Genomic DNA, 25,963 nt, shown 5'->3' on the forward strand with positions numbered 1-25,963 from the left:
CATCCCCGACGGGATCACGCACCCGGAAGCCCGGAGGCTCCTTCTCGAGGTGGCGGCCGAGCACGAGGAGCTCGAGGACAGGTACCCCGCGTTCCAGGCCCGGATCCGCCAGGAGTACGAGGCCAACGGCTTCGTCGCGCTGCCCGACGACTTCAAGGAGATGATGGGCGAGATTGACGCCGCCGCCGGGGAGGTCGATTGGGGCGATGAGTCGGACGAGGAGGACTACTACACCGAGGAGGAGCTGGCCGCCATGCTCATGCGCCAGCGTCAGTCGATGGCTTTAGCAGGGATGATAGTTGAACCTTTGAGATGTTGAGATCGAGTCAGAAGACCCACGGGAAGTATCCATGGCCCGTACCAGCAAAACAATCTTGCCAATATAGGAGTATGTTTTTTGTTGGATGAAAGCTTGCCCATAAAACTGCTGACGACTAGCAGCTACCGTACCATTAGTCCAACGTTCTCTAACTCATGGCAAAAAAGATCCATACAGTATCTTCTTGCAATGGTTTTGTTTATCAGTTTTGCCACTTCCTCAGATCCATATTATTTGTCTTAAATTTGCCAAATATGAATGTATTTATGTCTAAAAAGATTTCTAAATACATGTAATATTTTGACAACTAATATGGATTGAAGGAAGTATTTAATTTCTGAAAACAACTATCTAATCTAATTATTGAGATTCATGGAAAATCATACACCTAAAAAGGATAAGAAAATCCAAATCAGGTGACTTTTACAGTCAACTGAGAAGTAACTATTTCTAACTTTCTAAGTACACTGAGAAGTAGTCATTCCTTTTATTTAACTGGTTCTATTTCTATTAAATCGCGCATTATTTGTTCCCTCGACTGCTGAGTGTGCACCATTTCAGAAATTGGACAAAATGCCACATCTTTCTTTGGTCTTTGCCACAGACACACATCTTTCCTAACTTACACAAGCTAGCACTATTTCCTTTGGAATTTTGACGAAATAGCATTTTTTGTTCCTAAATGCTCGAAAGTGCATATGCACTTATTGCCATCGTCAGGCGCACATGGCTCCGCAGCGTCCGATCGGGGTGGGTGGGTTGGATTTTCGGTTCATAAGGGGAGAGGGGGTCGATTAGATGCTGCTCATTTCCGAAATCGCCCTGCCAAAATGCATCTATTGTACTTGCATGTGGTGATTGCTTTTGTGGTTCCCGTAGATGGAGGTTAGATGCTTCGGAGTTGTTCCCAGTTTGTTAAACTAGGCAGTTGTATTGGCTGATTTTTGGACTTTGTTGTCCTTGTTGTTGTAAACTTGCAACTTAGGGTGCTAGGCCCCTCTAGTTTTCAGTGTGGCAGTTGCTCGAGTTGCATGTCAGCTATGGGCTGTTAGCTAAGTCAAAGCAGTTTTTGTAGATATTATTAGATGATGCCGAGATGTTGTACTCCGAGATTGTTTTAGGCAACACGTTTTTCGCCCTTTGTGCTATTAGCCAAGTTTCGTACATGTTTATAGATGTTGGCGAGATGTTTGTAGTTCTGAAATTTAGGGAAGTTTTGAACCACTTCCGTGCCCCTGTGCAAGGTTTGTACATGTCATAGATGTTGACCAGAAGTTGTAGTTCTGGATGTTAGGCAAGTTTTTAGCTACCTTTTCGTGCCCGTGGGCTATGCGCTAAAGTTTTGTACATGTCATCATAGATGTTTGCCTAGATGTTGTAGGTCTGGATTTTAGGCAAGGTTCGAGCCACCGTTAATGTAGCATTTCTTTTGCCCTTCATGCTTTTCACGCTAGTTTTGTACATGTTGTTGATTCGTGCTTTTTTCTGGATCATGTGCGTAGTGGATATCATGGATTCGAACGAGGATGAAGCAGAAGGGGTCGGATTGAAGATATTTTTGGAGATTTAATTCATTTACGTAGCAGGCGCAAACTACAAGGGGGTGAAAACTTGCTCGGCGGTAATGTTAGAAGATTTGCTTCAGGGGGTTGACAACATATTGAAGGCGCAAACTACAAGTTTACAAGGCTAATTGTGTGCAGGGTGTCGAGAGTATAACGAGCCCAATTTGGACGTAGATGCGCTGGAGCTGTGGGACAAGAGGTAATCCCCTGCTTCTTCTTTTTTGTAATATAGGTGCATGCTTTTTTTTTAAGATCCTTTGATATTTTTTGCATGGTTTTTATTAGATGCATCAGAGGAAAGTATCTTTCCTCCGATGCATCTACTTAGGAGCTTGTGATCGCTCTTTTTTTTTCTCGTTTTGCTGTAATTTTGTTTTTGAAATAAGTCACATTGCTTTGTTAAAGGTCCATAGATGTCGATGCAGTCCCTTTTCTTGATTCAATAGAGGTTTCTGCATTTATCTAGTTGCATGCTTTTTTTATTTATCTGGTTTGCATGATGTACATATGTTCCTTCAATATAGGTAGATGTCCATCGCAATCCGTTCTTCTTGCTGCAATTCAACTTTGTAGAAATTAATTAGCTGCGTGCTTTTAATTTTATGGTTGTATGATGTACACGGTTAATATAGGGGCCATATAGATGTCGATGCAGCCCTTTTTCTTGCTGCAATTCAGCTTTTGGACGATTAATGATTGGATGGATGGATTATGACAAAAACAACATACCATGAAAAACCATGGTCAAACTCAAATATGTCAGTGCTCACGCTTTTTTAGTAAGCCACATTTGTTATATTGCGCAACTACTATATCTTGGCTAGCAACCCGCTCCATATCAGACAACTTCCAATAGGAGAGAATCATCTTTAAGTTGCTTTTTATTAGATCATTCTAATAACAACAACAAACTTGGCTTCTCAAGAAGCAACAAAGTCCATATCAAGCAACTTCAAATAGGACATTAATCTCTAAGTTGTTTTTTCTAGATCAATCCGACAATTCTAGCAAATTTGTCTTATTAAGAAGCAACAAGATCCATATCAAGCAACTTCTAATAGCACAACAATCTCTAAGTTGCTTTTTTCACATCAGTCCGACAATTCTAGTGATGTTGGCTTCTCAAGAAGCAACAAGGTACATATAAAGCAACTTCTAATAGCACAACAATCTCTAAGTTGCTTTTTTCACATCAGTCCGACAATTCTAGTGATGTTGGCTTCTCAAGAAGCAACAAGGTACATATAAAGCAACTTCTAATAGGTCACAATAATCTCGAAGTTGCTTTTCCTAGATCAATCCGACAATTCCAGCAAACTTGGCTTCTCAAGAAGCAACAAGGCCCATATCAAGCAACTTCTAATAGGAGAATCAACTATAAGTTGCTTTTTAAGAACATATTCAAACATAGGTTGCTTCATCTCAGTATGGGTTAATTGCAACTATGTGTATAGCAAATTTGCCTATGCTCTATGTTACAACCATGTTTAAGTTGCAATTATTTGCATACAACTTGCTTCTTCAGCAAATCTGCGTATGTTCAGGGCCACATTATAGGTCTAGAAATTTGCATAATATCATTTGTGGTTGCAAATAGGAGCTCAGAATTTGTATAAGTTACATTTCTTCAGTTGCAATTATTCCTACACAAGTTGCTTCTTCAGTACTTTTAAAGGAGCAACTGTAGGAATAAGTAGTGCCAATTTTGCCTATAATCTGTGGGCTATCCTTTATAGGTCTAGATTTTCTTGCATCAGATCATTTGTAGTTGCAAAAAGAGGCTCAGGAATTGTACAAGTTTTGTTTTCTTCAGTTGCAACTACCTTACATGTGCTAAATTTTGCTGTAGGGGAAGGCCGACATGGCTTCAAACCATGGAGAGGATGATTTGGAAGGAAATTGTGATTTGACCTGGTTTATTTGGTTTGGACGGAACGAAACATAGAAAATTTAGGGTGGCAATTGCCAAACTAAGGATTCAATTTGCTTTATTCCTTTGCAACAAATGAGGTTGGACTAGATGTTGAGTTTCCTCCAAAAATACAGAAAATGAATAGTGTTCCCTCAAAATATAAGGCACATAATTTTGCACGCAGTCAACACTCTAGAACTTTGATCACTATTATATGACAAAATATATTAATTGAACATGTGAGAGTATTATTATTGTATTTGTCTTGCAAACCACCTGTATGCCATATATTTTTTACAAACTTTATAAACATACATAAGTTAAAGTTATAGTTAAAGTTTTAGAATGTTGACTGCATATAAAAGTACATGCCTTATCCCTTCAATCTCTACGGCCAGGTAGTTTTCGCGCATGCAGAGCACTCTGCTGCTTCCACTGGGGTTCACTTCTAACAAGGTGGGGTACTTCGTCGTGGGTTTGGTTTCTGGTGTGGTGCATCCAGATCAATCTTTCTTCCTTCCTCTCTGTTGAGCGGTGTAGTCTAGTCCCCAAAATCGCCGCCCTCCTCGGCTTGCCGTCTTGCCGCCGCGTGCATCGAGCGGGAGCTCGGCGCCAGGGCCGCCCAGACCTCGATCAAGCGCAGGGCCGAGGTGATATGTGGTGCTGTTTTTAGAGTAAATGCACCCATGGTACCTGAACTCATCCATGCTTGTTGTTTAGGAACACAATGTGGCAAATCAAAGATTAGTCTCCCTGACTCTTCTGCTGGAATCACCTGCAAAAAAAAAAGACTATTCTGCTGGAATCATATACGGTCCCAATCCTACGATTGTACCATATGCGTCCAACGTATATGCTGCTTCCCCATAATTTATGTTTTACCGTTAATGATTTTTTTATTAACTGTGTTTCTTGTTTATGGCAAATTCTATCAAAGAGGACACCAGTGCAGGCAGATCCTATTCCTGAATCCTTATTTATCCAGTCCAATATACCATCTGGGAGACCAGAGGAGGTCACTAATGCTAGCAGGGAGTGGGCAGAGAAAATGAGCAACAGAGCAAAAGAAACTGGAGCAGAGAAGAAGGCTAGGAGTGCCGCTGCCAAAGCTGATGCTAACGGCCAAAAAAATACAGATGCTGAAGCGAAGAATTGGCAGCACCTGAAGCTAAAGAAAAGAAAATTACAGCAGCTGAAGCAAAGAAAATAGTTGTAGCTGAAGCTAAAGCGAAGAAATTAGCAGAGGATGAAGCTAAGCAAGCAAAGACCCTAGAGGCTATTAGAGCACAAAGGGAGAAAGATTTAAAGAAGCTGAAACAAAATTCAGACGACGAATGTATAAACTTCAGAAAGAGGATGAGGCTAGAGCATTAAAGAAAGGAAGTTCTAATTCGAACGAAATGTTGAACTGAGATAGTTTTCAGTTAAAACTGAGTGTGCTTGTCTTTTTGAAGTGTCAATTTTCGGAAGAAATCCTTCCTAGGTAAAAGAAATTTTCTATCTATACATAGTGGCAGTGCTTCTTCAGGTTTTGCAGGCTAATTTTTGTTAGGCATGACTAATTTTTATCATCTCATTTTGTCAGGCACTAGATTTCATGGTCAGCGACGCAAGAAGGCACAAGATGAGATTGATACTCTCGCTGTCCAAAAATTTGGAAGACTATGGAGTGAAGGCACAATATGCAAGGTGGACCAATGAGGTCGGCCTAGATCTTAATTCTGACGACGATCCTTTTCTGATCCAACGATTCAGAGCTACTGCAAGGCCTTTATTGAGGTAGATTTTTTTGCTTTGCTGGCTCAAATAGCAATATGGCATTTTGAAATCGGTTTTTATATTTATTGTGCTGATTGCAAGCAGTGGAACTCAATCATATTCGTTGTACATTGAATATGATGGCAATAACGGAAAATTATACTCCTAAGTTAGTTTGACGTCGCTGTTTTTTGTAGTCCTTTTACACCTTGTGGAGTTTCACTATTTAACATATTCTTCTTTACTTGGGCTGTTCTGCCAAGAATAAACATGTGGGACGATGTGTGCGGCATTCTGTAGAACCGACAATACTGTATCTTTAACTATCCATTGTAGGTTAAAATTATTTTAGTATTAAGTTCACATTCCTTCCTTCTAACATCACCCTTTTGAATACTATGTTCTACTTTGTTAATAATATCTGTATTTGTAATCACCCTACACTAATCAGTCATGTTAGCATAAAATTGTGGACACATTGTAGTGAAATTTCTTGCAGTATCACTTCTCATTTTTATCCTCCTTTGTTTTAGGTAAATATAGTAAACTAAACAGTCATTGGCAATAATGCTGTGAATTGATCTTCCAAACTTTCTATTTTATTGTGTACATACTTCACCTTTTCAGATACATTATCTGAACATAGCATTGTTGCTGCAGTTGTTGAATCCAGTATCTAAATTTGCAGTCTTCAGTTTGATGAGCTGCTATGCTATACCTATACGGCTTCAATCAAGTTGTACCAACTTCTCCCCATCGTGTTTTTCGTTTGTGTCTTTTCTCTTGTTTCTGCAAATCAGCTCCTAATTTGGAGATAGAGACGATTTTGATCCTTTTGGAGAGAACTATGATTATGGGAGAGCAAAGAATCACACATCTGAAAAATACGACCAAACTTAATTATCTTTCCTGCATGAACAAACAATCACGAGCTAAATGGTCAAAATCTGACTCAGACTTATTTAATTACCAGGCACGAAGTATTCAAGAGATCAACCACTCTGGCAACTAGTTTCGTTCCAATATTTTTGGCTTCCCTATCTGTTGTTTGGTAGTGATTTTGCAACAATACAACAACTATTCCCTGATAAGACCTAAGATCAGGTGAGGCAAAAATTTAAAACCGAGGAGAAATGGCATCTAATGTAAGTTCACGATGCTAGGCTCCAGAGATAAGAAGTTGCTCCATAAGTGGTCCAGCCCCATATTCTGATTTGTGATTTTGCTCGGTTCAATGCTTCTGTTTTACAAACTGTATGCAGATAATTTGTATTTAAAACAAGTAATAAAAAAAAATCTCAACATCAAAGATTTGCCGATAGACGTCAACAGTACACGTAAAACAAGAGCTGCATCCAATGGAGGAAACTCTGGAAATGAGGTATTTTCTGATAACGACTCTGTTTATGTTTGAGATTATTTCATTAACTTTACTTTATTTTCTGTTTTAAGAATGTGCTGGAAGATAGCATCAACCACGTCGAAGAGAATGGTTTGAATTGTTGGAGTAAAGCGCAAGCAGGGCACAGACGGATCAGATGTCAAGGAAGTGGGGGACCCTGTTTCTGTAAATGGTGACGATGACCTTGATGTATTTGATTGGTACTGGCATGATAATCAATCGTGGTAAAAATGATTCAGGATTTCATGATTCTTTCAATCCTATGATCTCAAAACAAGTATTTTTTGCTCACTAGATTACTAACATACTGGTGCAAATGTACATTAAATAGGCTGAATACAATTTTATTGCACTTTGGCTTTTATAGCCTGGAAAGTGGAAACAGAACATAGGGGTAATATGATTTACTTGATGCATCATAAAACACTGTCGTTTAATCCACTGAGCTGAGGGATTAGCAAACCATTGAGGTTTGCAGATAAATACAAGTTCTGTTCTTCCGAAGAACGTAAAGATTTGCTAGTTCTGAATATTTGGCAAAAAAAACCTCCAGCACTAAGAGTCCCATTGTAGAAGAGTATGGAGACAAATCTTTTATAATCAGAATCGCAGGTCATGTGCAAAAGTGGGGTAGGGTGATGCGCTGAAGCTATTTTATAGTGCCATGTGAAAAAGAATACACGAGCAAGTACAATTTTTTTAACATCAACCAAAACAGTAAAAATTTAGAAGAAAACAAGCACACCAAAATACGCTGATAACTGCATGGACATATAAAAAATCCAGTTAGCAGCTCTCCATCGAGTATTTTGAAAAGGAGGGAGTAAGGCTGAAGACTCTGCCATTTATATCAACTCACCAAAACATAAGAACCAAAAGAAGTAATGCATATGCAGTACACCATTGGAAAATCAGCAAACATAGAAAAACTCACTACTATTTTTTGAGAGCCGAGTCCATCGCTCTGACATCAAGTGTAATCCACATTGGAGCTGGAAAGTCGGACCAAAGCTGAGGTGACACAAGTTCCTCCCTGATGTTATTATCCAAGTTGAGAATTGCAATATCACGGCTATTATTCTCGAATCCCCTTGTCCAAAAATAACTATCATCAGTAAAGTAGGCATGGTTTCTCTTGAGAGCCGGATATTCTACAGAACTGATACAAAGTGATTGATTATGCCCAAGAAACAATGCATGGTCATGCAAGCATTTGACTTTCTTACGTTCCCCCCTCTCGATGTCAATTTCATATATTTCAAATTTGCCAGTGTTCCAAAAAACAAATGCCCCCGGCTCAGGATGTAATTCATAATCCTTATATGATTTCCAAACTTGCAGAAGATCACCCCATGGTGCTTGCACAATGTACATGCAACTATACGTTATTGCATCAGTCATCCCCAAAACAATCTGCATCGTGACCGTAGGGCCACTAAGATCATAGACATCAATTTCTCCATCATAGTTCACAGCATACAAAAGTCCATCCTTGTAGAGGCAGTCCTCGTAGTGAAGGCGTGGTGGCAGCCAGGTCCAACTATCATCCCCGACTCTCGTAAACGAGAGCTGACGATGTGGATTGTGGAAGAGCACCACAATGTATTGTCCAGTGGTCGTATTAGGAAACACAAAAGCCTTATAGTGAAGCATCTCCCGCAGCTCATCAAGTTCAACAATCATTGGGGGGCTATAAACCTCTTTTGCAGTGTGCCGTGAGTACCGATACTTCCGGAGAGCACCAGAGTCATCATAGACCGGCTTCACCTGCTCGATGGTGATCACCGAAGGGAGATCGACCTGTTCGCTGGTGATTGGATTGACTATGTGCATTTCTGATCGCTCATCTACAGTAACGAGTAAGCCCTGAGAGGATCCAATCAGCAACCTACTGCAGATCGGTGGCTCTGGCAGACTTACCTTGTAAACTCTCTTCTCGGCGATGCTGTAGAGGCAGGCAACGTTCTCACCAGCAGATTCAGAAGTGTAGAGCAAGCACGGCGTCTGGGACCGTTTGTACTTCCCAAGGTTGAGTAGGCTGGTGTAGACGGAGCGCCAAGAGGGACGCACGGAGCTGGCACGGACGAGGTCAGGGATTTCAAGTCGAGCAAATATATTCATCAAGATGTCCCGCGGCAGTTCCGGTAACTCCACCGTCTCAATCGGCGGCATTATTGGCTTATTACTTTCTTCCTTCTCCATATCTCTTCACGGGTAAGCGAATCTGCAAATCGATAAGTGACCCTCAAACTTGCGAAATAATTCCGGGTCTCCCACTATTTACTACTCCCAGTTCTTACCAGTAAGGGCTAAAGGGGCACTGGCCGGCGGCAGGTGAGACGAGGTGATTTTAAGGAGCCTTGGAAGGAGCAGGAGCGGACACCGAGCGCGGCCAGTTCATCGACGAAGACGGCAGGTGGTAGGCGACAACACGCGGAGATTTGTTGGAGGCTTCACGCGGCCGTTCGCCGCGGCCGCAGTAGTGCTGGAGCCGGCGGCGGCCTTTAGGTTCGAGAATTTGACTAGGATTTTTTTTTAGAATCACCAGGGTTCTTCTTTGTTTTCCAAGGCTGCGGTAGGCCCTCCACGGAGGCATGCAGTTGTAGGCCGGTCGGAGTACTGATCCAATTCCACCAGGCCAAAGGCCCACAAGATACAAATACTATAACCGGTGGATTCTGCCTTCTTTACGGAGGCTATCGATTTAGGGTCTGTTGTTGTTGTAGTGCATTTTCGGTGTTTGGCTAACCAACTTTTTTCTAGTTTTGTGTATTTTTTCATAACAGATTATAAAATAAGTTAAGCGCAGCATAGTTCCGCAATACCAAACTGAACCTTAGGGCTCGTTGTTAGGTCGCCGAATGTTGGCCAGAGTTCTCATGTTGGGCTACTGGCATAGACCATCACGATTCGTGGTTGCATGTGCGCATGGGACCTGGGGCGTTTTGGTCTCGCCGAGTTGCATGTTCGTCGGTGATGCTAGAGGTTTTTTTCCTCTCGTGCCGCCCTCCACTCTTCCGTAGCACGCGCCGCCCGTTGCGTACCGCACCATCTCTTTACCATCGTGCGCCGCCGCATCTCTTCCCCACGCACCACGCCCTCGTCCTCCCCTCCGACGTGGCCTGCCCTCTTCCCCACTGCGCGTCGTCCTTCCTCCCCTGCGACTGTCGGTCCTCCATGGCCCGTCTCACCACGGGGCGCTTGAGCCGTCCTCCGGCTGCTTCGTTGTCTTCGAATCAAGGCAGCCACTGGAACTGGCCAGTGCCGGTCCGGTCACCATGTCCTTTTTCCCACTGCCGCCACGCGCTCGCCTCCTCCGCGGGTTCTCGTCGCCACCGCCATGGAGACGAGGAGGGGTGGTGCCTCCACGTCCGGATCCGGCAGCCGACGCATCACGGCAATTGGTTTCAGGCTCGGTGCGGGCCTGGGCCCCCGTGCCTTTTCTTTAAATTGTGGCAAACCACACCAGTGGCCGTTCCTATGACCGCCACTGTTGCCCTCTTTTTGGTTGTGGCAAACCATAGCAATGGTTGTTCGTAAGACCGCCACTTGTGAGTTGCATCACCACTATCGCAAGATCAGAGGCAGTTCAAAAACCAACCGCTAATCTTGTTTCTAACCGCCACTGGAGACTCTTTATGTAGTAGTGTCCCCAACATCGTCCGAGTGCCGGCGAGGCGAAGCTTTACTCCACCGATGAGCCTTTCTCTGATGAAGTAACCCGTTGTTGTTTGCACCGACAAGGTGCTAGCTAGTCACCCTGTCTGACATAGACAAAGTGGACATCACCAGCCCTAGCACTGACAAGGCGAAGGCTGCCTACCTGTCTAAGCCGATGAGGCTCAGACATAATATGCACTATTAGTCAACTAACTTGTATAAATACGATGCAATACGATCTTACACTTAGGATCTGTTTGGCATTGCTGAACAGTGCTGCGCTGAACTTATTTTATAATCTGCTATGAAAAAGTACACACGAAAGTAGGAAAAAGTTGGTTAGCCAAACACAAAAATAGTAAAACACATGTGAACAAAACGAGATTATGATAATCCACCGCCATACCAAACGGAGCCTTAGGGCATGTACAATGGAATGACGTCAGTCTTTTCTTAGTGATACCGCATAGGATAAAATCTGACGTGGAAGAGACATAAATGAAAAAAAGGCACAAGCCTTCTCTTGATTAAAAAATTATCTCTTCACAAGAATGATAAGGCAAAGATAAGGCAAATTTCTAATTATACTGAATTTCACCTTTTCTTAGCATTTAATTAGTTAATTTTATTCATCTAAACAGTAATTCTAAGATATAACACTAAAAGATAACCAAAATTGTACTACATGTAGAAGATGGAGCACTGTGGAGGAGAGATGGGGAATAAAAAGGAGGCGGCGCCGCTGGGAAGACGAAAGAGAAGATGGAAGGACGGAAGGAGGAAGATGGAATGAGGGGAGATATTTTGGGCAAGCATAACGTACGGGTCCATGGTATAACAGAGTGTTCGCGAAAAGGAGGGATACAAAGCTATACTGGTGAAATACCCGAGAAGGTTTGCTCCTTGGAAAACGCCAGCACGAATCGCGACGAAAATGCATGGCCCGTCGGGCACCGACACCTAGCCTAGAAATGAGTTTTCGCTACAAGTTGGTTCATCGACGACCCCTTCATCCTTCCAGCTACTCCCTCCGATCCATATTAATTGTCGAAATATTATATATCTAGACGCTTTTTAAGCATAGATACATCCATATTTGAACAAATTTTAGACAATTAATATGGACCGGAGGGAGTATTGTTTTTCTTTTTCAAAGCCTCTGCAGCTGGACACATCCAGGGCATCACACAGCCAACGCATCATTAGCAGATTGGGCTAACACCTGTTGCTTCAGGTCTTCACTTGTCGTTGTGGGCCAGCCCATAACCGTGACATGCACACTCATATCTTCTGTGAGCATCGTCAACGACTGAATGAACCTTGCATCCCTAAAACACACTTGGCCATCATATTTTCTGCTTTCAGTGTTGACGGATGAAGAATCATATAGACCTATGGCATCTTTTGCCTGGTGGTTGATGTGCAGCACTTTCACCATTCTATTTTCATCCCACCATCGTATTGCGCTCAAGGAGCTTCTACCAGTCTACCAGGAAGATTCGCTCAAGTTTTGGCACCTTCACCACCGCATCATTAAGGTTAAGTTTCCTAATTGAGGTGCCCGATAGATCCAGCTCCTCAAGACTTTGCGACGACCCACCCAATGTGAAGTTTCCCAAGTGCACACAACTGACCAAAGAAATCTTAGTGACCTTAGCTAGGTTCATCCTTTTGACTTGATCCTGCATCTAAACTGAATGATTCAAGTGATGGAGGGGGGACCTTAAGCTTTAGGAGCAACATGCTTCAACCCAATACAACCATCAAGAGAGTCTTAGATAGTGTTTGGTTGATGCCATGGAATAAAATGTAATGGAATGGTTCTCAAAATTGAGATGGTTTTTATGTTTTGTTCCTACTACAATGCATAAAACTGGAATGGAACCATTTGGTTCCTAAAAAGAGAATACTCTAATATGCATAACCATCTCATTTCTCAAAAAAGTAAGAATCATTTTGTTCCAAGTGGAACCAATGGCTTTAAGTGTTTGGTTTATAGAACATAAAAAGGTAGAACCGTTTCATTCCAATCATATAAGAATAAAAACCGTTTCATTCCAATCATATAAGAATAGAACCGTTTCATTCCATCCCACATGCCTCTGACAAGCTTGGGAACACTTGTATCATACAATTCCCAGACAATTGAGGAGACATTACCATGTGTGTGAACTCATCCTTGTTTCCTGACTCCCATGATCAGGTAGGCTCAGTCACTCGAAGATTGCGGAAGTTGTGTAGCCTTCGCCATGCGAGATGACTGTGCCATATCCTTCCCCTCTTAATATGTACTCCTAATGTTTGCAGCCATTTTCTCTATTATCTTGGAAGATAGATGTTCCCAGTCAGTTTCACATATGTCCAGCACGGCAGCACCCATAGGTTCTCAAAACATTCCAAGGCTGGTCTCTTGCTCTGCTTCTGCTTGTGGTCTATCCTTACAACTATCTATTGCAAGGAATTAAACCACGACATTGGTAGAAAGGAGGTAAAAAAAAGCTGAAGGTACAGTACCGGACTGGGATCCCAAATTTTGTTATGAAAGTTGGTTGGCCCATGTTCAGTAAAACATCTGAACTGTTTGCTGAAACCTTAGTTCTGTAACTCACTTGAAAATAAATAGATGGCCATCAGCAGAAACATTCTATTTAATTACTGCTAATTGGCTTCATTTCTTGTAATGTACTCACTTGACGTGTCTCGGTTAAGAGCCATGTAGCCTAAAAACAATTGAAGAACATGTCTCTCGTGATTCCAGAAATATGTTACTCCCTCTGATCCTAAATTCTTGATTCAAATTTGTCCAAATATGGATGTATCTATTCTTAAAAAATGTCTAGATACATGTAATATTTCGACAACAATTTAGGATCGGAGAGAGTATTTTTTACTTTTTGTAGTACAGGATCAATCTTGATTTTTTTAAATATGAATAATTTCTCTTGTTAGTGCTTCGTTTTTATAGTTTACGTACCTTTGTACTTCCTCTGCTTACTGCCGTATTTATGTTAATGCACTTTCCAATGATACGTAAGCAAGGTATTTCGGGTCCTTTATAGGGAAGGCATATCATAGAGAATTAGAATTCTCATATATAATATTGGGTAGGTTGTGGTATTTCATTGCTACAAACATGGGATATTGTAAAATAACACATGTCATTTGCATACTTCTCTTCAACTCCGAAGTATTTTGATATAATACAAATAGTTGAAGTTAATTTTACAAAAGAAAAAAAGGCGGATTATGGGAGTGTGTGACTTGAATTATAGATTTGGCCATGCAGATAAAGAATTGGATCTGCCACATTGCTCTGGTAAATGAATGTTCTTCATTGTTCTCCTTATTGTTTGTGTCAAGACAAACAAAGCTTAGTCAATATTTTATACTGTATTTTTGTACCCACTGTTGAGAAGTAATGGGGCTTGATTTGCTTAGATTCTGAAGCATTGTCTATAAGGTTCTTTACTCTTCAATGGTTCAATATTAAGTATGTTATCTGTATCATTAGTCTAGTACTCACTCGCTGCAATGGATGTTAGCTAAGGTGGTTAATCTGAAGGCTTTCAACATGTTTGAGAATACCTCCGATGCTCTCTCAAACGCTACTTTGCTAATTGATAGCAAGCCTAGCAAGGATTGTCCCACAGTTTGTCTAGGTATAAGCTGAAATTTCAGCCCTGAAAAGGTGAGCATCCAATAATGCTTACTAAGGCCATTGGTGTACTACTGTACTTCAGTACTGAATATTACAAACTGCTCTATGTTTTTGTCTAGCATGTGTTCTGGTTATAAAGCTCAATTTTCGTTTGAGTTATCCTGGTTGCGGCAAGAGGGCTTCTACGAGATAGTGGCAGCCGAACGGGCTGTATGTCGTCGAGGCTCCTCGCCCATTGAGAGATGGCAAAATAAAATTAGACATCTTCGTCGCTTCCTTCGTGGTTGGGCAAAGAATCAAAGTGGACTTTATAAGAAAGAGCGTGATCGTCTGCTTCATTCATTGATACCCTCAACATAAAAGCCGAATCCTCTCCGCTCTCTGCTACTGAGCGAGATGCGTTGCGTGATGCCAATGATTTTGTGTCCAAGCTGCGTCGGGATGAGGAATCCAAATGGGCGCGACGGGCAAAAGTCAAGTATGTCCAGGAGGGTGGAAGCAATACAAAAAAAATTCACCTTGTTGCCAATGGTAAACATCGTAAGAAAAAAATATTCCAACTCGAGCAGGATGAAGGTATTATTGTGGGACAGGATAACTTGCGTGTTTTTATTACAGATTATTATAAGAAACTATTTGGAACACCGGTTTCGAATTCTTTCTCGCTTATGGAAGAGAATTTGCAGGGAATTACCCGCGTTACGCCAGATGAAAATAACATTCTGGTAGCTGACTTTACTGAAAAGGAGGTTCATGATGCAATTTTTTAGATGGAGCATAATAAGGCTCCTGAGCCTGATGGGTTCCCTGCGGAGTTCTATCAGGTTTTTTGGAAGGTTATAAAAGTTGACTTGTTGGCCCTGTTCATCCAACTTCAACATGGGGAGCTGCCATTGTTTAAGTTGAACTTTGGGGTTATTACCCTTATTCCTAAAAAAGAAAATGCGGTCCAGATTCAGCAGTACAGACCCATTTGTTTGCTTAATGTTAGCTTCAAGATTTTCACGAAAGTCGGTACAAATCGCATTTCTAGGATTGCCCAAGGTGTGATTCGACCGACTCAAACGGCCTTTATGCCCGGTCGTCATATTCTTGAGGGGGTGGTTGTTTTGCATGAGACCATTCATGAGCTTCATCGTAAGAAAATGAATGGTGTTCTCTTCAAAATTGATTTTGAGAAAGCATATGACAAGGTCAAATGGCCTTTTCTCCAGCAAGCGTTGCGGATGAAAGGTTTTGATCCTAAGTGGTGGGAGTGGATTGCCCAATTTGTGCAAGGGGGAAGTGTGGGAGTAAAGGTTAATGACGACCTTGGTCATTACTTCCAAACTCGGAAAGGTTTGAGACAAGGAGACCCTCTATCCCTGATTCTTTTTAATATTGTCGCGGACATGCTTGCTATTCTTATTGATAGGGCTAAAGATGATGGTCAAGTGGTAGGCCTCATCCCTCATTTGGTGGAGGGAGGAGTGTCTATCCTCCAATATGCTGACGGTACGATTATTTTTATAGATCATGATTTAGAAAAGGCTATTAATATGAAGTTGATCTTGTGCTGTTTTGAACAGCTGTCGGGCCTTAAAATTAACTTTCACAAGAGTGAAATTTTCTGTTTCGGTCAGGCTCAAGTGTGTGAGGATGACTATAAACAGATTTTTGGTTGCGTATGTGGAACTCTCCCATTTCGTTATCTGGTGATTCCAATTCATTATAGGAAATTACTCAATAGGGAATGGAAAGCTGTTGAAGACCATTTTGAGAAAAAGTTGGGGAGTTGGAAGGGCAAGTTACTCTCATACGGAGATCGACTTATCCTGATTAATTCGGTACTTACGAGCATGCCTATGTTTATGTTATCCTTTCTTGAAATACCCGCTGGGGTACGATAATGATTGGATTTATACAGATCGCGCTTCTTTTGGCAATCTGATAACCAGAAGCGGAAATATCGGTTGACAAAATGGAATATTATCTGTCGCCCTAAAGATCAGGGCAGACTGGGCATTGAGTTGTTGGACCTTAAAAATAAGTGTTTACTCAGCAAATGGTTGTTTAAACCACTTAATGAAGATGGTTTGTGGCAGCAGCTCCTTCGTAATAAGTATCTTCATTCTAACACCATCTCCCAAGCCAAGTTACGACCGGCTGATTCCCCTTTTTGGAAGTGCCTAATGCGGGTTAAAGATGAGTTCTTTAACAAAGGCATATTTATTTTAGGGGATGGTCGTGGTAGTCGATTTTGGGAAGATACTTGGTTGGGGGATAGTCCTCTTGCGCTTCAATATCCATCATTATTTAACATTGTGCAACGGAAAAATATTCTTGTGGCCGATGTTTTATCGACGGTGCCCCTGGACGTTGAGTTCAGACGTTTACTAACTGGAAATAAGTGCACATCTTGGTTGCACTTAGTCCAGCGATTAATGATGGTTAATCTTTCCACCACGCCAGACAGATGCCCCTGGAAGTTAACTCCCTCTGGGGTTTTCTCGGTTAAATCTATGTACAGAGATTTAATGGATAGCCCTATGGGTTTCTCGCGGTATTATCTTTGGAAATTAAAAATTCCCCTAAAAATTAAGATTTTTATGTGGTTTCTTGACCGGAAAGTGTTGCTTACGAAGGATAATCTAGCCAAAAGGAACTGGACAGGATGTATGAAATGTTGTTTTTGTGACGTCGAGGAGTCCATTCATCATTTATTCATCGCTTGTCCCTATGCCCAACTCGTGTGGTGAATTATTTACTTTGCCTTTAATTTGCCTCCCCCTACCAATATTTCTAATTTGTTTGGGAATTGGTTAAATGGGATTGACAAAAAGACTAAGGCTCACATTCGGGCAGGAGTGTCTGCTGTCTGTTGGGCTATTTGAATTGTCGAAATGATATTATTTTTAATGGGGCTAGAGTTGTTCACTTTTTGCAGGTTATTTTCAGGACCACCGCTCTAATCCGCCTTTGGTCCCTCCTCCTCCCCTGTGGACAAGCGGGAGCTTTTGACTTCTGGGTGCACTCGGCTAGAGACGGTCGCTCGGGATATCTCCAACCTGGCTGGCTGGCGGCCTGTTGCTAGATTGCAAGATGCATAGGAATTATCTTCAGGATCTTTGTTTTATTTGGCTTATTTTTGTCTTCACTTTCTGTGATTCGTGAATTTTGTACTGAGATGTTTTAACTTTACAATAAATTGGATGTGTGCATCGCTTCGATGCAGAGGCCGGGAGCCCCCCTTTTCGAAAAAAATGTGTTCTGGTTATGCCTTTTCTGTCGGTATTTTTTCTTCATTTTTCTCCATGTGCAAGTGAATGTTGCAGAGCACACAAAAAATGTTGTACTTATTCAATGAGAGTCCATGAATGGGTATGGCTGGCAGTTTCCAGAGCACACAAAAAATGTTGCAGATAACATCTATTACGCCGAAAGCTGTGAAGATGATGGGCAATCGTGATTTCTGTGAGGTAAGTTGTGCTCACGAGATCAAAATTTGTGTTTCTCATGCACCTAAAGGCTTTAAGTGATATCTTCTGATTCTTTCATATACTAACCAAAGCTATAATTTCCATGGATATAGAAGTTAATGATTTTGCCTATTAAACTTCGGATTTCCTATATCTCAGTCGCCTGAGAAATGATCTTTCTCAGTCGATCTGTTTGTATGAAGGCAGTGGAAAAATGTATAAAAAATTAAAGGCCGATTTATGTTAGCATATCCTAATTGGTCTGGTGGACGGTACCGTGCTAGCACTTTAGGAGGTTGGATTGGAAGATCGAGTCATGTCTCTCTATGTTTTCTTGTTTTTCTTTTCTTTTTTTTCATTTCTTTTTTCTTATTTGTACCTTGCTTTGTTTTTATTTATTTCTCTCTGATATTATTTCATTATTTATTTGTAACTCTAATTTAAGAGCGGGTGACTTTAATAATTTTATAGTAGCCTGTTGCTCATGACAATCACGATGTATTTTTTAGAACGGGATTTAGATCTCGGTTGAATCCATAGCCTTTGGATATTGCGTGGATGTTTATATTGGTCCGGGTGCAACGGCAACTTATCTAATTGCAGCCGTAATTTTTCTTGCAAGCTAATTGCAACCGCAATTTTTCTAATTGCAAGCTAATTGACTTTTAAAATTGCAGCCGTAATTTTTCTTGCAAGCTAATTGCAACCGCAATTTTTCTAATTGCAAGCTAATTGACTTTTAAAATTGCACAACGGTCGCAACTATGATTTTTGAAACCTGACCGAACAATAGGAGATAAAAAGAAAAAGATCAGCCAGCATCCGGCAGCTACATGCTACATCGACTGAGTAGTTCTCAGTGGACGGAGGGCTAGCCATTTCCTTAAACATTTGGGAACTATGTGTCTCTTTCTGAGTACAGATCCCAGCTCTGTGACTATCTAAAAAGTAGGATGAATACCATTGCTCCCAATTTGACTGCAGTTTTCGGTGAACTTATGAATTTGGCGAAGCAGACTAGCAGCGCATGGTTGTAGTTTGATGAATTTTACTGTGCAACTGTGGAAAAAGTTTGTTCTTATGACCAACCATAAATTAGAAGGTACCCTTGTTTTTAAATATAAGACGTTCTAGCTGCGGGCCTGGATCCGTGGTTGCATATGTTGGAAAATTAAGCAATTTCGAGAATAACAATTCAATGAATAATTCCAGAATATAGATCATGATGACAGTAGCAACTAAAGATGCATCTCGAAAATACTAGAAGTATTAAACAGCCCAACGAATAGCAATATGAACTCGCAGATCATAACTAAACAACAGATCGAATCACAACGTACGTACTGTTGCAGTGGAGAGCAAGCCGTTACTGTTGCGTTCGCTTGACGAAGTTGTTGACGAAGAAGACGGCGGCGCGTCGCGCACCCGCCGGTTCGAAGAGGCAGACGGCCCGTGGTTGCAGGGAAGCGAGCAGTCGCGCGGAGCGCTTTCCAAAAAACTTATTCGCCCTCTCCCGTATAGGATAGCAAAAGCGAAAGGTTCCGGAGACCTGCTCTCCCGATCGCGGGTGCACGCCGGTGTTCGGGATGGAGTAGACTACGACGACGGCGCAAAAGCAAGAGACAGGCCAAACCCTAGTTCGGTTGTGTTGCGTATCGATTGGAGAGACGGGGCGGCTGTATATATAGTCACGCAGGTATAGGTTGGTTCGTTTTAGGAAACCTGAACCGACTCCACAAAATTTACACGCGTCCGTAACAGATTTCAAAAATACCTCGCGCGCAAAAAGATCGGAAGCACCGCACCGACACGCGACGCGAGCGGAGGAGGAGTGCGCATGGGGATTTCCCTTGCTCACTTGCTCAATAGGTGAGAAGCAACACCCCTTATATGTTGGTCTCACTCACCCTAAACTAGTAAGGTGAGACTATTCCCATTTTCACTTCTCTCATCCCACTTCATGAATGGGCTTTTGAGATTTTTAGAATTTATTAAAACTTGAGTTTGGACTGATCAAGCCCACCAAATTTTAACAGCATACACGGACGGCGCCGGATGGCTGTTTCCCTAGTATTGTGTGATCATGCACGCTTACTAAGTCACTAGTTGGGCAATGATGATATTGTCTGATCTGATCCACTTCTAACTGCCAAGAAAAACGACGATGTCTCGGGTGGTATGGTCAAGATATTTATTTGTGTCCTCTCTATGTTCTCAGAAATCTAACGATTCAAAGGAGTCCTCAACTCCTGAACATAAAAAAGAACTCATGAACAGGATAACACGAAATGCGTGAGCATTCCTGAAACTGCATCTCTTGATACAAAGCATTGCCAACTTCCCATGATTCATCGGCTTGGCCTCCACTTATGATCCCATCACACACACCCAATAATTGTAGGCATCACCGCCCAACAAAGATTTGCAGCACCTGGGAGACTCGTAGGACTTTATCCTGCTCGTCCAAGAAGGCTATCAAAATCGGTCGTGGTGGGCCATTGTGATGCATTTGGCCCAGGATACGGTAGAAAACAATGTTAAATACATGGGCCGGCACATGTGAAACTGGATTGGAACATGTGGGACCTGGGCTGGCACATGTCGTACCTGGGCGACGCGTTTTGGGCCAATTCAAAATTCGAGATTGTTAGACCGCTACATTGTCTGAGCCAACAATTATATCGGGCCATTTACTCCTCGTCCTCCGTCCGTCGAATTTCGATAGTATTGACCCAAAACACAAAAAATTTGAAAAATGGACTCCTGACGAAACTATTTCACAAAACTGACCCTTCGGTGTAGCTCCCGCATACCGAACATTATACCTACACTATAACGCCTTTCGGCCGGGCATTACACCGGTGCCAGCGTGGCGTGCTTGTCCAGCGTGGCCACGCCGTGGACCCACGGCTAGCCACTATAGCGCCTCTTCCGCGGGCGCTATAGTGGTAGTTTAGCGCCTCGTAACCAGGCGCTATACCCCCCTGCCCTAAAGCGGCCGAACCGCTCGGGCCAGAGGCTCATGCACAGAAGGGTTCGCCCTAGCCTCTCCCATTAGAACACAGCGGCGGCGGCGGCGGTTTCCCTCCAAATCTCTCCCCCGATTCGTCCCAATCTCCGTCGAATCCGTCTGCATCGGCTCCCCCCAGGTATTCTCCTCCGATCCCTTCTGTTTCCTCCGCATTTTGCCCTATGAATTTCTCTACATTGAGGCTTCGAGTTGGATTTGAGGCAAACCCTAGTTTATGTAATTGCTCAAGAATGTTTGGTCCGAATTATGGAATGGTATTGAGGGTGTCTAATATTTGGATATGTAGCACTTTCTTGTTGGATATATTTGGGGCAAACCCTAGTATATGTACTTGGTCCAAAAATGTTTGGTAGGTAATTATGAAATGGTATTTAGGGTGTGTAGTATTTGAATGCCATGCACTTTTCTTATTGGGTATTAGTCAATCTCAGGGACGTTGATGGATGTTTTCCATTATAATTATATTCTAGATGGCAAGAATTGTTCATGTTCATCACGTGGACAAAGAGGCATTTTTGGGAGGCAATGTAAAGGCGGACACGGAGGAGCGAGACTTGGTGTTCGATTTTAGTCCAACTTATGCCGAGCTATTGGAGGAATTGAGGCTTGAGTTGAAATGGCTGGACCCAAGTGACGTGGTAGAGTTGGAGGGAAGACATAATGTTGGGTATGGAGTGCACGTCCGTTGGAAGACAATGCGCATATCTTCCGAGCAACGTTGGGAGGCATACAAAGAGACGGTGGCCCAATCACAAGACAAAGCTTTAGAGATATTTGCTACAAGAAAGGCTACCAAATGTTGAGGCCGATGTTGGCAACACTATGATGAGTCAGCCTGAACCTGAACCGTGGCTAGAGGAGGACGATGATATGCATGACAATAATGTAGGTGATTTGGAGGCATATTGTGAGCAAGAGGATATGGACCGTGAAATCCCATTTAACCGAGTATTTGCATCGAATTCGGATGAAGATGGTCCGGAGGAAGAAGTTGATGAGGATGGGTTGACAGCCAAAGAAGCTAACGCTTTCAAGGTTGCAAATGGCCGGGATCCAAGTATACCATTTTTTCATGATGTTAGCCTGGCGGATCAGGCCGTGGTTGACGGTGGCGAAGGGTTCGTGCTTGGACCTAGGCCAAGTTCCCATCGGGCTGTGACACAAAGACGGTATGGCATTAAGGCTGGTTTGAGGTTCCGAACATTGCTGGAATTTAAGATGTGGATAAAGGAGTTCTCCGTCAAGCACCATCGACCGTACAAGGTTGTCCACTCTAACAACAAGATTCGATACACGGTTAAGTGTACCGAAGATCGTTGTCCATGGATTGTCCGTGCAAGGCCATGTAAACTAGGGTCCGAATGGTACATCGTGAGTTGTTGTGCTACTCACTTGTGCGATGGTAAGAACATATATGAACCTATGGTGAAGAACGATCATAGACAGTTGACCTCAGAATTCATCGCTTATAGGCTTTCTAATTCCATCAAGTCACTTCCAATAATGCCCATTAAGTCGGTCATGGAGCTTGTCTATACTCTCTTCCATTACCGGGTGAAGTATGGGAAGGTATGGAAGGCGAAGCAAGCCGCATTCAAGATGTTGTATGGTGACTGGGAGGAAGCCTACAACCGTCTCCCAAGGTTGTTGGGTGCTATGGCGCATACAAACCCGGGCATGGTTCATGTGGTCGAGCCTTTTGGCCAACGAAAAAGGACTTACAAAGGTGCAACCGTGCGGATTTTTGGCCGTGCTTTCTGGGCTTTTGAACGGTGCATACAGGCTTTCCAGCACTGCAGGCCGGTGATATCCGTGGATGGCACCTTCTTGACCGGCCAATTCAAGGGCACAATGTTGGTGGCAATAAGTTGTGATGCGAACAGCCGGTTGTTGCCTTTAGCTTTTTCATTGGTTTTAGCAGAGAACAACGATAATTGGGCATGGTTCATGGGTCTGCTTAGATCGAAAGTTATACTGCCGCAAAGGGAAGTATGTGTCATATCCGATCGCCATCAAGGAATTTTGAACGCGGTGGAGGTTGACATTCCTGGCCATGCTCGATTGCACCATCGATGGTGCATGCGGCATTTTTGTGCCAACTTCTTTAGAGCATGTAGGAACAAGGAATTGACGGACCTTCTTCAAGAATCTTGCAAGGCTTACTCCGATCGGCGTTTCTCAAACTTGATAAACGCACTGCTGGCTTCACGGGACCTCAGCGAGGGGGGCATGAATTCCTGATTAGGCACCTCGATGATAGATCAAAGTGGGCACGCGCTTTTGATGAAGGGGGCCGCCGGTACGGTCAAATGACAAGTAACATGGCGGAATGCTTCAACAACGTGCTGAAGGGGGTCCGTGCATTGCCCGTTACGGCAATAGCTCAATACACTTTCGATAAGCTGAATGAGTACTTTCTGAAATATTCAGACGAAACCGCCAAGCAGATTCTAGGTACGTGGAAGAAGCGTAACAGGCCTCTCGAATACCCACCTAAGGTTGATCATTGGTTGACATATCAGTCACGGAAGGCGCACACTTTAAAGCTTGTATGCTTTGACAACGATCAAATGATTTACCAAGTAAACGAGCCTGGAGGCAGCACAAGCGATGGTGTGCAACATGGAAGCAGGAGTTTCGAGGTCTTGTTAACGAAATCTGAGTGCTCGTGCATGAGACCATCGTTGCTGCATCTCGCGTGCTCACATTTGCGGGCGGCGGCACGACTTAGAAATGTCAATGTTAACAATCCGCTGACCGTGAGGGAGTCCGAGTACTCGATCGATACCACGAGGAAGACATGGAAAAGTAGATTTCACCCATACTTTGACCAATCGCGGTGGCCTGAGTATCATGGAATTCAGATGTGGCCCGATCTAGAGTTGAAGGTGGTTTCACGAGGTAGACGAAAAACCAAGCGTCTTAGGGGTGACATGGACGGATGGGGTGGTGGCGGCCGCCGAGAAATGGGCAACAATATATTCGAGGAGCCTTCTCGAAGATCAAGGTGTGGAGATTGCAACTTGGAGGGACACAACACTAGAAGTTGCAGCAGCCAGCAATCTAGAAAACGATCGAAGAGAAACGCGGCAAGCACAAGCCAACATGGTGGCAGCCAACAAGGTACTGCCTAGCAAGCTCCAAGCCAACTTGGTGGCAGCCAACAAGGAAGTACATGAGATGGTTCTAGCCAACAAGGTGCTAGCCAAGGAGTTAGCCAACAAGAAAGTACACGAGATGGTTCTAGCCAACAAGGTCCTAGCCAAGGAGTTAGGCAACAAGGAAGTACACGAGATGGTTCTAGGCAACCAGGACATACCCGAGGGAGAGGTCGCCAACGAGGTACTGGTAGCCAACAAAGAGGGACACGAGGGAGACATACATTTCAAGCTCCCAGGCAACAAGTTGTCAACCGGGGTGGTGGTATGATTGGATACCTATCAGGACCGTTTCCGTAAGAATTTCTTTATTCCATTCCATATTTGTTTCCGTAAGAATTTTTTTATTCCACTACATATTTGTTTCCGCAAGAATTTCTTTATTCCACTACATATTTGTTTCCGTAATATATACATTATGATGCTACATTACCAAAACTAACATATACGTTGCACATTTTGTAGGTATGGCCGGTACTCAACCTCCGAAGGCGCCACCTAAGTGGGATGATGAAGAGGAGTGGGACAAGGGTGAGAGGCTAGGGTGGTGGAAGGCAGCTGAGATGAAGGTGAAAGAGCAGGAAGCAAGGGAGAGGGAGAAGAAAAGAATTAGGAAGCACAATGAGGAAGTTCAAGAGGATTCTCGAATGAGATTTGAGGCGCACATGTACAGTTGGAGCCGGGAAACTTGGTTGAAGCAACAAGCTGAGCTTAGGAAGAAAGAACAAGTAAGGAAATTAACTGAGTCATGGGAAAGGGCTGAGAAAGAAGCCGCCAAGAAGAGGGAGAGGGAGGAGAAGGAATGGAAGGAGAAGCTGGTTCGTGAGGCTAGTCGCGCAACGACACTCGACGACAAAGCAAAGCTCAAGGAGAGGGAGAGGAAGCGAAAGGGTCCTTGTTCGACCCAATAGACTCTTGTCCGTGCAGTTTACTCCTTTTTCCTGAATCAACATTTGTAATATGTATTGAACTATGAACTACGAATTAGAATTTGTAATCTGCATTGAACTATGAGTTGTGATGCATCATTTGATTCAGGACATTATAGATTCCGAGTGTGAACATTTTATATGTGCTGTTATGTATATCAATCTGTCTGTTGCATCACAGCTATTTGTTTGAATTTGCAACAGCTGTTTGTATTCCAACGGCTGTTTGTTTGAATTTGCCCAGGTCAGCGTGTAGCGCCAAGGGAACGGGCGCTACAGATCCATGATAGCGCCTGGTGCCTGGGCGCTATACATATTAATTTTAGGCAACAGAAGGGTCCAGTACCGTTTTGGGGCTGAAATTTCTCCAAGTCAGTTTGTAGCGCCGAAGGAGCGGGCGCTACACCTCCACGTTAGCGCCTGGCGTCTGGGCGCTATACATATTAATTTTGGGCAACAGAAGGGTCCAGTACCGTTTTGGGGCCAAAATTTCTCCAAGTCAGTTTGTAGCACCGAAGGAGCGGGCTCTACACCTCCACGTTAGCGCCTGGCGTCTAGGCGCTATACATATTAATTTTAGGCAATAGAAGGGTCCAGTACCATTTTGGGGCCGAAATTTCTTCAAGTCAGTTTGTAGCGCCGAAGGAGCGGGCGCTACACCTCCATGTTAGCGCCTGTTGTCTGGGCCGTTACCACAAAGTGCAAGACATTCACATATGATGTTTGCCTCCCATCCTTTACAAGCCTATTGTACTCCGCATTTGCAGCCTCGTCGAATAGGTTGTCCTCTTCCAAAATCTCATGGCTGTACGCGGGCCGACAAATCTCCGCTCTGGTGTTCTGAAGATACCAACGAAGGTAGTTGTTAAATGCATCAGGATTTGCCGGCCGTCAGGGTGTTCCTTCACCATTCTCCATCTTGGCCAAGCACCTTTTGGACTTATCCACATGCACCCTATGTTCCTTAGGCCAGTTTTGTTTGCTCTTCTGTTTTTTCCTATCAAGCCTACAAATATTTGGAAGGTACCATATTATAGCGGTAAAAAGGTAACACCGGAAAGCTTAATGAGAACAACAAAAACTTACTCATGCAGCTGTATGTTTGTGTCCTTC

General features: G+C 43.1%; 3 protein-coding genes and 1 long non-coding RNA gene across 6 annotated transcripts; 3 read left to right on the forward strand and 1 right to left on the reverse strand.

The window, feature by feature from the left end:
• The first annotated feature begins 4,258 nt into the window (after positions 1-4,258).
• On the forward strand, positions 4,259-7,190 carry LOC106866643. Of its 2 annotated transcripts, XR_002966118.1 has the most exons (6): positions 4,259-4,446; positions 4,517-4,645; positions 4,734-5,279; positions 5,382-5,575; positions 6,528-6,935; positions 7,007-7,190. It is a non-coding gene; the product is annotated as an uncharacterized LOC106866643 (long non-coding RNA). The 2 variants fall into 2 exon arrangements; XR_001407601.2 differs by having other exon boundaries at positions 4,259-4,645.
• On the reverse strand, positions 6,428-9,465 carry LOC100821840 (probable F-box protein At4g22165). Of its 2 annotated transcripts, XM_014902229.2 has the most exons (3): positions 9,257-9,465; positions 7,891-9,180; positions 6,428-6,463 (listed from the first exon to the last, which is right to left on the reverse strand). In XM_014902229.2, the coding sequence occupies exon 2, from the start codon at positions 9,156-9,158 to the stop codon at positions 7,893-7,895; it is 1,266 nt and encodes a 421-aa protein (XP_014757715.1). In that variant the 5' UTR covers positions 9,159-9,180; positions 9,257-9,465; the 3' UTR covers positions 6,428-6,463; positions 7,891-7,892. The 2 variants fall into 2 exon arrangements, with proteins under 2 accessions (XP_014757715.1, XP_003575956.1); XM_003575908.4 differs by lacking the exon at positions 6,428-6,463 and having other exon boundaries at positions 7,781-9,180.
• Positions 9,466-21,588: 12,123 nt separating this feature from the next.
• Positions 21,589-23,004, forward strand: LOC104584965. The gene has a single exon (XM_010240823.1). The coding sequence runs from the start codon at positions 21,589-21,591 to the stop codon at positions 23,002-23,004; it is 1,416 nt and encodes a 471-aa protein (XP_010239125.1).
• Positions 23,005-23,868: 864 nt separating this feature from the next.
• LOC106866690 (vicilin-like seed storage protein At2g18540) lies at positions 23,869-24,832 on the forward strand. Its single transcript, XM_014902322.1, has 2 exons — positions 23,869-24,160; positions 24,387-24,832. The coding sequence occupies exons 1-2, from the start codon at positions 23,869-23,871 to the stop codon at positions 24,830-24,832; spliced, it is 738 nt and encodes a 245-aa protein (XP_014757808.1).
• The last annotated feature ends 1,131 nt before the right edge of the window (positions 24,833-25,963 follow it).

Source organism: Brachypodium distachyon, chromosome 4 (genome assembly GCF_000005505.3).
Source record: "Brachypodium distachyon strain Bd21 chromosome 4, Brachypodium_distachyon_v3.0, whole genome shotgun sequence".
Lineage (NCBI taxonomy): Eukaryota > Viridiplantae > Streptophyta > Magnoliopsida > Poales > Poaceae > Brachypodium > Brachypodium distachyon.

Excerpts from the sequence above, each read along its gene's own strand:
- LOC104584965 (XM_010240823.1), top strand. The coding sequence starts at position 21,589 with ATGAGTCAGCCTGAACCTGAACCGTGGCTAGAGGAGGACGATGATATG.
- LOC106866690 (XM_014902322.1), top strand. The coding sequence starts at position 23,869 with ATGGTGGCAGCCAACAAGGTACTGCCTAGCAAGCTCCAAGCCAACTTG. Across the intron at positions 24,161-24,386 it reads CATACATTTCAAGCTCCCAG|GTATGGCCGGTACTCAACCT; the intron begins GCAACAAGTTGT and ends CACATTTTGTAG.
- LOC100821840 (XM_014902229.2), bottom strand. The coding sequence starts at position 9,158 with ATGGAGAAGGAAGAAAGTAATAAGCCAATAATGCCGCCGATTGAGACG.